The 13,997-nt window shown below is 47.9% G+C and overlaps 2 protein-coding genes across 2 annotated transcripts; one reads left to right on the top strand and one right to left on the bottom strand.

The window, feature by feature from the left end:
- Positions 1-1,995: 1,995 nt before the first annotated feature.
- Positions 1,996-5,747, top strand: F5891DRAFT_1130548 (putative aminoadipate reductase; the record flags this gene model as incomplete). Its single annotated transcript, XM_041364548.1, has 14 exons — positions 1,996-2,212; positions 2,452-2,654; positions 2,705-3,002; positions 3,065-3,237; positions 3,288-3,401; positions 3,453-3,983; positions 4,036-4,100; positions 4,162-4,336; positions 4,394-4,675; positions 4,726-4,763; positions 4,809-4,988; positions 5,037-5,113; positions 5,161-5,234; positions 5,286-5,747. The coding sequence occupies 14 exons, from the start codon at positions 1,996-1,998 to the stop codon at positions 5,745-5,747; spliced, it is 2,889 nt and encodes a 962-aa protein (XP_041221076.1).
- A 4,765-nt stretch (positions 5,748-10,512) lies between these two features.
- On the bottom strand, positions 10,513-10,980 carry F5891DRAFT_1194033 (uncharacterized protein; the record flags this gene model as incomplete). The annotated part of the gene is made up of 1 exon (XM_041367872.1): positions 10,513-10,980. The coding sequence occupies one exon, from the start codon at positions 10,978-10,980 to the stop codon at positions 10,513-10,515; it is 468 nt and encodes a 155-aa protein (XP_041221075.1).
- Positions 10,981-13,997: the final 3,017 nt, after the last annotated feature.

The raw sequence follows: 13,997 nt of genomic DNA, 5'->3' as shown, positions 1-13,997 counted from the left end.
CTGCAATTAATTGTTTCACTTCGCGAGCAATCGCCGCTTAAGCTGCGCTGCGTGTACAATAACCCCCGACACTTCACGACAGGCGACTTCCGAGTCTGAGGCTTAATTGTTACACAGTGATACCAAGTTGTGTGCTTAAGTATCACTCGGCCGGACAACTAACTATGTAGATTATGGGAACTCTAGTAGGTCAGTGTGCTTACACCCAGTCCCAGATACTCACACAGAGACCTATTTCGATAACCACACCATCCTGTAATTGTCCGAAGGGGAGACGGGTGCACACATCAGGCTTGAATCCACCATGACTCGCTAATCGTACCGCGGTAGAATGATACATGCGTGTTGCATCATGATCATGGATACCGTACTTGGCCCCGACGTTATACACGTGTGATATGTTATGTAATACGATATTTTGATGACGGTCGACAGGGCAGCGTCGAGGTGTTCATATGTTTAAAGCCGAAGGGATAAATGAGTGGAGGGCCTATGCCAACGGTGTGACCCCTGGCAGCTGGTGCCAGTGAGCGCTTCGAGAAGGACTACTTACACGAAATTTTCATTGAACTCGGGAATTGAATATGTTTGAAGGAGATAGTCGCGTACCTTAAAGTGACGCAACTTTTGGGAACCGAGGACTCTCCGACGGTCTTTTGTCCCGAGACTTGACTGTTGATACAACAATGATCATGAGGGCATCTGGCAGCCAGGGCCCGGAAGAGCTCTCAGATCCTTGGACTACCGATTGAAAGCTACTGACTAATGACATTCTATACTAGTGGCTGCCACTAGTTGCTTAGTAACTTGGGGCCACTACTTCCAAAAGTTCAACTGATGCCTTCAAGTCCATGACTGCGACAGCTACCGACGCTCTATCTGACAGGGACACTGCTGTCTAGCGTGCCAAGACAGCAACTTGTATGTCACATCCATCCCCCTCCAATTCTCTTCCAAATGACCATTGTCTATTGACCAGCAATTGCTGATCCTCGAGTCTAGACAAATCCGACTGATACGAGACTTTATCAGATCTATTTAGTTCGTCCCACGACGGCTCACTCCGACGATCCAAAACGTACCGCCCCGTGCTTAAATGGCGCCAGGTGATAGAATCGAGCGCCATGGATAACTCTCCAGCATTTCTCCCGCAGGATGTGGAAATAGCCCATCTATCGAATTGTTTCACCAATCCAAGTTGCGGGTTGCTGATAGTTCACTTCTTTACGTCCAATCGGAAGTCCTCCGTTCACCTTTGTCAGTTTATTAGGCACCCGCTATTCAAAAAGGAGGAACTTGTCAACTTCAATGTCGAATGCCAGGAGACTATTGGCCAATTATTTATAAGTCAGATCAAATCCAATGCAGCACTCAAGCAATCACACTGAATAAGTGAGTTTGTATACTATGACCAGCCTAGACTAACTCAAACGTGCGTTGTGTTCACCAAGCCGTTGTCGTACCACGAATTCTCGTCGACTGAGAGGAGTGGACGCATGCCGGTACCTCTGAGGTATAGCGAAGCTTTGTACGAGTGCCTGGTCTTCCATCATGATAGACCATAGACGCACAATTTTTGACATCTTGACTGCTGTCGTGAGAGCGCATAACGCTCGGAAAATGTTAGAGGACCTTGAGAGGACTAAACTAGGTGGTTGTGGGTCAAGTGCTAGTAGGTGTGGTCGCCTGGCCGGACCGCCAGCCCGGCCCCCATCACGGCCGCCATGTGACATGTCCGCGATACCGGAAATCGTCGGTTCAAATACTGCACAATCAATTTACTGAGCTGACTCTTTAAAACAGATCTGAAGTTGCCGCAATAACGGCGATACTCTTCAGATACCCTTTAGCAGTGACCGAAAAACCTGAGTATCATGTCCACGATATATTCGTTCAATCACCTCATAGCTGAACGCACTCGCAATTACCCAAACCTTGAGATCTTAGGCATACCAGACAAGAACCTCAATGTAAGTACGATGTACTGTTTAAATTATGTTTGTGAAACTCACAGCAGCCGTGAAGTATGTCAAGTATACTCTAGCCGACCTTGATGCTTCAGCGTCCTTGTTTGCCCACCACCTACGGGACAATGGACTGTTGAATGGACGTTCCAAAGGGGATATTACCAGTAGGATGACCGTTGGACTTCTAGGCATTAGCAACATCAGTTATGTAGTCACCGAGATGGCACTTTATCGAATGGGCTACTGTTAGTAAACAACACACGGAAGTCTTGCTCTGACTTTGCCAATCTTTCTACAGGCGTGCTTTTCTTATCGCCGAATAACTCTCCTTCCGCAATTGCTCACCTGTTGACTGTGACAAATGCAACCCACGTGATAGTGCAAGACGCGCTATTACCTTCCGCGACAGCAGCTCTTACACATCTCAGCAACCCCAGTTCTGTGACGATCATCAACCAGCCTTCATCTGACGTCTTCGGCTCAGCCGCTCGTTCTTTGCACCCAGAGAAGACGCGATGGGACCCTGCATTAAAGTGGGAGGATGAATATCTTCTTCCAGTAACGGTCATTCACTCGAGCGGGTCCACTGGTTTCCCAAAGCCGATTACTGCAACCAACAAAGCGGCCGTCGGCAACTCCTTCATAAATTTTGGTCTTGCAAGTTTAACGACTTTGCCATTGTATCATGTATGTTGTATGTATTTCTTACCAGAATTCACTTATTTTGCCTTGAACAGGCGCACGGCCACGCCAATCTTTATCGTGCAATCTGTGCTGCAAAACCACTGTACCTCTTCCCAACTGGATCAATTCCATTGACGTCTACCAACGTTATCAAGCTTCTCAAGCAAGCTCTGGACGTGGAGGCACTATTTGGCGTTCCTCTAGCATTGAAACTCCTCGCTGAGACCACTGAAGGTCTACAGGTGCTCAAGAGCCTTAAGCTTGTCATGTTCGGCGGTAGTCCATGTCCTGACGAGCTCGGCGACTTCCTTGTCAACGAGGGTGTCCGCCTGGTAGGCCATTATGGCGCTAGTGAGTGATATGCTGACAGGTTCAGAGCAATTTGACATTCAGCATACCTCTTTTCAATGCAGCTGAAACGGGTCAGCTCATGACGTCTTTCCGGGACTTCGAGACCGATAAGGGCTGGAATTGGACGCGCGCTAAGGGGCCACATGTAAATACGAATGTGAACGACTACCTGCGATTCGAACCTCTGGGCGGGGATACCTATGAGCTGCTCCTTTTGGATGGCTGGCCCCACAAGGCAAGTATATATACTATCATTGGATTATATTGTCTTAATTACCGGTGAAGGTTATGAGCAACCGACCCGATGGGTCGTACGCAACGAAAGATCTATTTATCAAGCATCCCACTATCCCAGATGCATACAAGTTCATGGGGCGAATTGACGACACCCTGGTCATGGTATGGATATCAAACCAAATCAAGATGATTTTTATTTAACAACATGCCCAGGTTAACGGCGAGAAGACGAATCCTGTCCCGATGGAGCTCACACTTCGTTCATCTCCCTATATTGCGGATGCCATCATCTTCGGTGCCGGACGCATTCAAATTGGAGCTCTGATTCTTCCAACCGAAATTGCAAAAGACTGCTCTTCTTCAGAGCTCGCTAAGCTTGTCGCGCCTATCATCGCCCTCGCCAATGCTGAGGCTCCCTCGCATTCGCAGCTTGCGTCCGAAGCACTTGTATTTCTCCCTCATGGCACAGTGATTCCTCGTGCTGATAAGGGCAGTATCATCAGACCACGGGTGTACAAGGAGTTCGAAGGCATTATCAATGAGGTCTATAAACGACTAGAGGGTGACATCGACGAGGATGGGAAGAGACGACTGACCGATGAGGCAGATGCTAGGACGGCCATTAGAGATGTAATCGGCAAGACGGTCGATCGACCTATCGACAGCCTAGAAGATGATACTGACCTCTTCGATTTCGGGTTAGACTCGTTGCAGTCTAGCAGAATACGAAACACCATTCAGAGAGTCAGCTCAAACGTTCTGCTGATTGCTGCTTGTGAGCTGAATAACGGCGCAGGAGATCTACCTAGGTGGCAAGAAGCTGGCTCCCAACACTGTTTTCGAACATCCTTCCATCACGCAGTATGTTTATCCCTTCATGTGCATGAAGCTGTATATAGCCTTGGCTAAAGTAAACATACAGGATCGCTCGACTCTTGATTGCAATGTCCTCTGGCAATGAAGGTGCTCTAGCACAACGAAGCTCGCTCGAGATCGTGCTGGAACTTGTTGAGAAGTACAGCTCTTTCGCTTATACGCAACAGGCTCATGCCAACGGAACAAATGGAACCGCAAGCAACTCGGTTACCCCTCGCGTAGTAAGCTCCCTGTTGCACTTTCCAAAAATTCTACGCCTGATTGCGATATTGATGTAGGTTGTGTTGACTGGCGCGACTGGGTCTCTGGGAGCATATATTCTGGATGAACTACTTTCGGACCCTTCTGTGGCCACCGTTTACTGTCTGTGCAGAGCAGAGGACGATGCTGATGCGTTCAGTCGCATAACAGCTTCCATGAAGACAAGGAAGCTATTATCTCGCTATGAACAGGTTCAAACGCGTGTCAAAGCTCTCGCTTCCGACCTGTCTACCGACAAGCTCGGACTTCAGACAGACATGTACAACGAGATCGCAACACGGGCAACGCTGATCATTCACGTAAGCATCAAAGACACTACTTGGTTCATTCTCGTCAATCTTGTGTGCAGAACGCTTGGGCGGTCAACTTCAACCTTGGCATTTCTAGGCAAGTCCACTTCGACTCGATGAATATTGACTAACAGAGCAATAGCTTCGAACCTCACATCCGTGGAGCCGTCAATTTGATCAATCTGGCACTTGCATCGCCTCATCCCCGACCAGCAGACTTTTACTTCGCATCTTCGATCAGTGCCGTCGCGGCATGGCATGGACCAGACTCAATCCCAGAAGCCATTACGGACGATCCCTCTGTCGCTCAGGGGTTGGGATAGTGAGCGGCTCGTACCTCGCACACGCTCAGATTTCTGACTTCAGTTAGTGCGCAATCGAAGTGGATCACTGAAAAGCTCTGCCAAGTTGCCTCTCAGCAGACACCTATTCGGGCGGGCGTGCTGCGTGAGACATGTTCGCTATAGGTGAAATAGTCACTGAAGCGCGTGCAGGAATTGGCCAAATGGTGGGAGACTCTCAGAATGGCGTGTGGAACGAGACGGAGGCTATCTCACTCATCATCAAGGTATGAAAACCCGTTATCGATGATATATGTGATTGTTATATTCCGTGGCAGTGCACAGATACAATCGGAATTCTTCCCAATCTCGACGAGTCAGTTTCGTGGCTCCCAGTGGACTACGCAGCAAAGGCTATCATCGACCTGGTCAATGTTCCCCCTCAACGTTTTCCCTTGGGAGAGTGCCCTGTTTGGAACGTGATTCACCCAAAGCTTGTGCCGTGGACGTCCGTCCTCTCGTCTCTCCAACACGCCGGCCTGAAATTTAAAGCCCTCCCGAGGCATGAGTGGATCAAGGCTTTGCGCGCTAGCCCTATTGATGAAGTGAATAACCCGAGCCGGAAGCTGTTGACCTTTTTTGAGAACAAATACGGACAAGAGGAACTGGCTACGCGGTACCCATTACTGACGGTGCAAAGTGAGAAAGCAAGTAAGAGTCTCAGGAGCGCACCTATTGCTGATGATGGACTGGTGGGGAAATGGGTAGCTGCTTGGAGAGAGACAGGTTTTTTGGCTTGAGAGCAGTTGGTTCAAGCTCGTGAATGCTAGTAATGAACCTCCTTATAAACACCTCACCCTTGCATTACTGATATACCACGAGTCGTCAGTCGATCATCAGATAGAGATTTAGATATCGTACGCTTAGATACGTACTTATAGTTCTTGAAGCAAACATGATGGCTGCATATTGTGGCTGTACAGTTGACCCAGCATGCACGCATCAGTAAATTCTGGGTTTTCCTTTTGACCACTTATAGCCCTTTTTTCCCACCCAGCCCAACCAACATTGAAAAGTTGGAACCAACTTATTTAAGTAGATCCTCTGTACTCATTCTGAGCTTTTCATGTCCTTATCCAACTTATTTTCCAACTCATTTTTATGAGCCTGCTTAAAATGCATATTTTAAATGTATGATATTGTCAACAAAAGTAGAATAAGTGGATGATAAGATGTGTGAAAAGGAAAGAAAAAGTAAGGAAGAAGGAGAACTGAAGCCTGTAATGGGGACATTTACATGAATCAGTGCATTAGAAGTAGTTCAGCATAGGCAGTGTGGCATACATCAGCAAAGTAACAATTTGGTGACAAGGTACCACAACAATAACAAAGCCATACAATATTACAAACCACACAAACACACAAGGTAACAAGGCTCACAAACTTGACAATGTGATACAAAGCCAGACAAGTACACAAAGAAGTATGTAACCAAAACAATGTACATACACTACTGCCGACGTGAAGCATAATAGAGGGCATAATAGAAGTCTTGATCGAAGTACCTGTTTAAAAGAAATGATTCGGAATAGTACATAGATGTTGCCTTCGTGAATCAAGCATCAGCTGCATCCCCTAGCCGAGGGATGACATTGATAAATGAACGAAGTTGATGCAGGGGAATGATATTACCAACAGGTGTGCCATCAGCATACTTAGTACATTTCAGAGTATCCATTTGAGTGGCAGGATTGACCGAGCCAATGGTCAGACCCCACACATAACACAGATATTGATCTCTCCAAGTGATGCGAGCACCTCTTTGACAAATTGGACGCATGATGAGACACAATTCACATATCATGTGACCTTAAGCATCAAAGTTCATATGTGTTCAAATCAATAAAAAGAATTCTGACCTGTCAGACCTGACTTGGGCCAAACAAACCCTTCTTTGACATTGACAAGGACAGCATCCTTTCGGCCTTTCGGCCACCCAGGGCCAGTGTCATATCCCATATATTCACGCTTCTCTTCCGGACTTCGGACCCTTAGATCTGATCCGGTCCGATGCATAGATCCGCTTCCAATCCGATTTACGATAAGCTTTCTAATTCATTTCCTGTTCATATAACATTAAACACAGCCTATTCGGTATTTCCTCTTCCCGGTGTTTCGGTTATACTTATTACCGGTATGCTTACTGATCCGTTAACCTATGTTTCATTTCCGACTCGTGTTTGATAACCTTTGCACATGCTTCATACATAGCCTCGGACCTTTGCTTACTGATCCTTCCATTATCCTCATAGTATATAAACTCGTGTATATGTCCTGTAGTACCTCAGTTCGAATATCATCTTACTTTGTCCTCTTTCTGTCCTCTGGACTTGAGTCCTTCTTACTCTTGTCATCCTCTGAGACTTTGGATAGATTCCGATAGTCTATATCCTCGGCTCTACCTTTGGGTAGTCTTTACTCTGTTAGTTTCTAGTTCAGATACGTCCGGATTAGCCTTATACGCGTTTCCGATATCTGGAAGACATCCGGATATACTACGAGACCCGTCCGGACCTTCGGACACGTTATCGTTAGTACTTTGAAATAAGGGAGAGTACTTGGGAAAGGGGCACAGCATATGAGCTGAGGCCGAAGTCCTTCGGATCCGACCCTATGAGAGTACAACCTTAACAGCCAGGAGGAGATGCATGTATGGTTTGAGCTGGCAATGCGACCCTAGAATTGTGGAAAGACGTTTGCTGAAGGCAGACAGTGTACCATAGTTGAACACGGTGTAGAGACTCGTGTGTCTCATGGTCTGATATGACAGTTTTCACTAGGGAGTACATAGCATGAACTTGTAGCATCACTCAGTGTGCTATCCGCAGCTATTCCTATATGAGGCGCAGCTTTCCCATGCAATGCACGCACACTTCCCGTGCTTCACGATGTATATGCGCGCGCGTGTTCCCGCGCTTGAGCGCCCTATAGCACCAGCCATCCAGATGCATCCATCCACCGTCCACCAAGTTCTCTAGTGCGTATATTTCTATTTCTCTCATTGCATATTGTTCCGTCTTTATTTTTATCATGGATTCTCACTTATATATATCTTTACATACCTACTCGGTAGCGCTTCGGCTCCGCATGACCGCGCTTAGGTGCGCTATATAAGCACCAGCAGTAGATACTTTTCCTACCTTTCACTTTACTTTACTTTTACTTTCACCTCTCACTTTACCTAGTACTTACTACCTAGAAAGTTGCAATAGAACTCTATTCCTTTACATCTCGCACTCTCACATCTCTTGCATCATATTATCACTTAAGTCTAGTCTATCTATCATTTCTGCATACGCACATGCGCTTTCCCGCGCTTCGCGCTAATACCCGCGTGTGTTCCCGCGCCTTGCGCACACCTGCGCTTTCTCGCGCTTCACTTCGGCGCGTACCTCTATATCTTCGCTGCACCTGCTTCCCCTTTAGGGTCGAACGCACTTGTCTCCTCAAGTATAGCAGACTAGGCAATGCACGACCTCACAATATTTATAGATACAGCTAGGAGCATTTGTTTGCACCTCTCTGTATTGTTGTTTCTACAACGGTGTAGAAACAACAATACTGAGAGGAACAAATGATGCTCCTGACTGTATCTATAAATGTTGAAGGTCGTGCGTTTGCCTAATCTGCTATGCTTGAGATGACAAGCGCGTTCGACCCTAAAGGGGAAGTGAGTGCAGCAAGGATCTAGAGGTGTGCGCCAAAGTGAAGCACTGTAGCAGGGCGCTCTGGTGTGGCAGGTCGGGAGTGGCAGGAGTCCTGGCTCGTAGTCGGTAGTCCTCACGTGTGTCGTAGTCTGTCCTCGATAGATAGAGCTGTAGCCTCCCGCTATAGAGGTTTGGCCTTGGTTCCCCTTGCAGTCCTTCCCGTTACAGCACGAGAAAGCGCAGGTGCACGCAAGGCGCGGGAAAGCGCACGCGCGTATACGGAAACGATAGAGAGTCTAGACTTAAGTGATAATATAATGCAAGATAAGAGAAGAGAGTGCAAGATGTGGACAAATAGATTTCTACTATATTCTGCTAAGTAGTAAGTGATAGGAAAAGTAAGTAAGTAATAGTATGTACTGCTGGCGCTTATATAGCGCGCCTAAGCGCGGTCATGCGGAGCTGAAGCACTACCGAGTAGGTATGTAAAGATATATATGAGTGAGAATCCATGATAAAAATAAAGGGGGAACAATATGCTAATAAAGGAAATGGAAATATACGCACTAGGGAGCTTGGTGGACAGTGGATGGATGCTTCTGGATGGCTGGCGCCATAGGGCGCTCAAGCGCGGGAAAGCGCGCGCGCTGTAGAAACAACAATACAATGAGGAACAAGGATGCTCCTAACTGTATCTATAAAATGTTGTGAGGTCGCGCGTTACCTAGTCTGCTATTCTTGAGGAGACAAGTGCGTTCGACCCTAGGGGAAGCGAGTGCTGCGAAGATCTAGAGGTACGCGCTTCAGCGAAGCGTGAGAAAGCGCAAGTGCGCGCAAGGTACGAAGGCGCGGGAACGCGCGCGCGTATTAGCGCGAAGCGCGGGAAAGCGCGCGCGCGTAAGCGGAAATAAAAGAGACTAAGCTTAAGTGATGATATAAAGCAATATAAGAAAAGATAGATGCAAAGTGTAGACCAATAGACTTCTACTATGTACTGCTAAGTAAATAGTGGGTGATAACTAGTAAGTTCAAGGGAAAAGTAAGGTAAGTAATAGTATGTACTGCTGGCGCTTATATAGCGCGCCTAAGCGCGGTCAAGCGGAGCCGAAGCGCTACCGAGTAGGTATGTAAATATATATATGAGTGAGAATGCATGATAAAAATAAAGGTGGAACTATGCTAATAAAGGAAATGGAAATATACGCACTAGGGAGCTTGGTGGACAGTGGATGGATGCTTCTGGATGGCTGGCGCCATAGGGCGCGCAAGCGCGGGAACGCGCGCGCGCGTATACATCGTGAAGCGCGGGAATGGTGCGCGCATGGCGCGCGTTGCGCGGGAAAGCTGCGCGTCATATAGGAATCACTGTGGATGGTACACAGAGTGATGCTGCGAGTTGGTGCTGTATACTCCCTAGTGTAAAGCGCCATATCACACTATGAGATGCACGAGTCTCTACAGCGCGTTGCACAGGAAAGCTGCGCCTCATATAGGAATAGCTGTGGACAGTACACAGAGTGGTGCTGCGAGTTTGTGCTGTATACTCCCTAGTGGAAACTGCCATATCATGCCATGAGAGGCATGATTCTCTACAACAGTGAAGGTACAACAATTCAGATGGTGAGTCTGAACAATGTGTTGGGTCTTGCAGAACCTAGCTGCTATTCGACCCTAAAGGGTTTCTGGACTAGGCTTAAGGCTCAGAGGAGAGGAAATATCATAAAAACTACTGAGGACTCTGACTCATACTGGTAACTGGTGAAAAGATTGCTTGATTATGTAAGCTACAAAAGTGCCAACATAAGGTAAGGTAAAAACAGTCTCTACAAGCCCAGCCAGAAATGAATCCCTACAACGGTCAAATGGAAGGATGGGAGGACGGTCGATCAACGGCCTTCTTCTTGGACCCCCCACCATATAAACTGCTCCTCTCCCTTGTGTCACATAGCAAAAATTCTGAAAGCACTACATGCAAATCCAGTATATTGAAATCAGTAGCAACATCATCAACACCAACTCCAGTGCGAGAAGGAGTGTAGTTGAGGTGAATGGCAGTACCACCAGCGATAAACATTCGAGGAGGGTGAGGAATAGCTCCATCCCTCGCAGTTATGATCTGCCTTGCTTTACTGAAGTAGTCTGTGGTGACACGCGTGTGATTCATTTTTTCTAGAAGTGCAGTCTGTGGATCATCAGGTTCCTGCTTGTCAGGATCGATTGCCTCCTCCTCCTGCTTGTCCTCATCCTCCTCATCCTCATCCTTGTCCTCAGGGACTTCTCTGGGTCTGTCATTGGGATCATGATATGCATGATGACCCTTCAGCATTGTGGCAATTGCAAAATGTTGCAACTTCTCATCTCGATCTAGATGTCGACAAATCTGTGGGTCGTAGTCATTGTCATTGGTGCGGTGTAGAGACTCATGCCTCTCATTGCATGATATGGCAGTCTTTACTAGGGAGTATACAGCACGAACTTGTAGCATCACTCTGAGTGCTACCCACAGCTATCTCTATATGAGGCGCAGCTTTCCCGCGCAACGCGCGCCATGTGCGCACTCTTCCCGTTGTAGATGAGGAATCTTGACTAGACGTGAAAACACTTAAAACAAAAGGGTGCTCAACAGCAAGACCGGGATACGAGACAACGACTCGACCCAAGGGACAACCACTGAGAGAAGTTCCTCGAAATAAAGTGGAGGGAAACTCTATGAGCTAGGCGGGCGCTAACAGGCGCGAGAAGATAACGCGCGCGTACACGAGGCAAAGGCGCGCGAGATGCGCGCGTGAGTAGGAGGTTCGAGAATGCACGCGCGCGAAGCGAAGGCGCGCCTTGAGCATTAAGGGAAAGGTCCTATTGAGGAGTGAATGCCCAGATGGATGATTGACAGGAGAATCAGATCTTATAACAAGTGAGGAGGTGATCTATACACTTTCCAGTACACAAAGATAAGGGGAAAGTAAGTACCAGAACCAAAGGAAACCCTTCTGTATTTAAGAATGGAGATGGCGCGCTTCCGAGCGCGCTCCCGAACCGAGTAACCATATCAACTCTAATTATAACTAAGTTTAAATAAACTTTCTATAAGTAGCGCGGACATCGGACCAAAGATTTTATTAGTTCAATGGATAAGATAGAAATAACGCACCAGCGAATCAGTAAGGACATGGGACGGATGGACGGACGATAGCGCGAAGACCTATGAGGAGGCGCGCGAAGCGCGCATATTGCGCATGCGTAGGTAAGGTGCGCCTAAGTGTGCGCGAGTATGGATAAGGCGCGCTGTAGAAACAACAATACAATGAGGAACAAAAGAAGCTCCTGACTGTATCTGTAAAAGTTGTAAGGTCGCGCGCTGCCTAGTCTGCGTTACTTGAGAAGCAAGTGCGTTCGACCCTATAGGGGAAGTGAGTGCAGCAAGGATCTAGAAGTGTGCGCTTAAGCGAAGCGCGAGAAAGCGCAGGAGCGCGCAAGGTACAAAGGCGCGGGAACGCGCGCGCGTATTAGCGCGAAGCGCGGGAAAGTGCGCGCGCGTATGCGGAAATGAGAAACTAAGCTTAAGTAGTGATATAAAGCAAGATAAGAGAAGAGAGTGCAAGATGTGGACAAATAGATTTCTACTATATTCTGCTAAGTAGTAAGTGATAGGAAAAGTAAGTAAGTAATAGTATGTACTGCTGGCGCTTATATAGCGCGCCTAAGCGCGGTCATGCGGAGCTGAAGCGCTACCGAGTAGGTATGTAAATATATATATGAGTGAGAATGCATGATAAAAATAAAGGTGGAACTATGCTAATAAAGGAAATGGAAATATACGCACTAGGGAGCTTGGTGGACAGTGGATGGATGCTTCTGGATGGCTGGCGCCATAGGGCGCGCAAGCGCGGGAACGCGCGCGCGCGTATACATCGTGAAGCGCGGGAATGGTGCGCGCATGGCGCGCGTTGCGCGGGAAAGCTGCGCGTCATATAGAGATAGCTGTGGGTAGTGCACAGAGTGACGCTACAAGTTCGTGCTATGTACTTCCTAGTGTAAAGCACCATATCACGCCATGAGAGGCATAATTCTCTACAGCGCGCGAGTGCGCGCGAGACTGGTCCTTAGGATTAGAGCTGTCGCATATAGGAATGTATGGGTAAAGACCGGATATCTGGCATTGAGACGCGCGAGTCTCTACATCTCTTGGGGACTTACATTCTGAGTGTCCCCACTCAGTGCTATAGCGCGGTGTAGAAGAGGAATGGGAAGTGGGTGAAAATAGGTGGTGTGAGATAACTCAAGTAGTCCTCGGTGAGCGAGATATACGTCGGCCCAAGGGGATTGCTACTGAGAAGGTTCCTCTAGGTGTATAAACGGAGGGAAACACTGAACCGGGCGCTTGGTCAAGCCTGGTTAGGCGCGCGACAATGAGCGAAGCGCGAGCGAACGAAAGCGACGTGAGGCGCCGATGAGCGATAGCGGCCGACGACAGATATCGGCGCGCGACTTATACGGAAGCGCGCGCTTTAAGCAGAAGCGATGCGCGCGGGGGTGATAGAGCGCAGCGACTCTTAATGAGTCAGAATACTAATTTGACAGAGTTTCTAGTAGAGTACGGCGACAGCGCTCGTATTGTACTTTGATACCCTTTCTAGTTTTTAGAGGATAACTTTAGACTTATAGTCCAATGACGTGTGGGCAGGAAAAGATACCCTTACACAGTTTATGTACGTCTATATATACTAAGTAATGATAAGCGCTGTCAAGCGCTAAAGCGAGCCGAGAAGCGAAGCGGACGCGAGATAATATGTAATAAGGGTTCATAACGGAAACATACGAAATATGACCATAAGCGCCGGAGATATGTTAAATCAATGAAAATAGAATCGGAATACGCACCGACGAACCGAACGGACATGGAATGGATGGACGGAGGACGTGCGACGGAACCAAGGATGTGCGCGCCGATGCGCGACTAAGAAGCGACCGGAGCGCTGGCGCTTGCGAGCGGCCGACAAAGCGCGAGGGCGCGCTGCGTGAGGTATGAGTCGCGCTATGTGAGGAAGTGGTAGTAAGAATGGGATTTTAGACCCCTGCAAGGCCACAGAGATATTAGTCTCTACATCTCATAGGAACTTAGCTTCTGACTGTCCCCAGTCAGTGTATATAGGGGCGGAGAGACTTGGTAAAATTTCGACGAGGAAAGTCACGTGACCGTGGGTAGGACGCGTTGAAAGCGTATGTGGAACGGTCCACCAGCGTTTTGCGAGCTTGTGGACTGCGAGCGCTATTGTGCTGACATAATGTGGTTCGTTTCGGGCATAAAAGAACCGGCCTCGCGTCGCGCTTCTCTTCTTCAATTCA

The sequence above is a fragment of the Suillus fuscotomentosus genome (genome assembly GCF_016647785.1).
Source record: "Suillus fuscotomentosus strain FC203 chromosome Unknown F5891scaffold_65, whole genome shotgun sequence".
In the NCBI taxonomy this organism is placed as follows: Eukaryota; Fungi; Basidiomycota; class Agaricomycetes; order Boletales; family Suillaceae; genus Suillus; species Suillus fuscotomentosus.
Note: the sequence above shows the minus strand (reverse complement) of the source record. Positions and strands in the feature narration are given on the sequence as shown.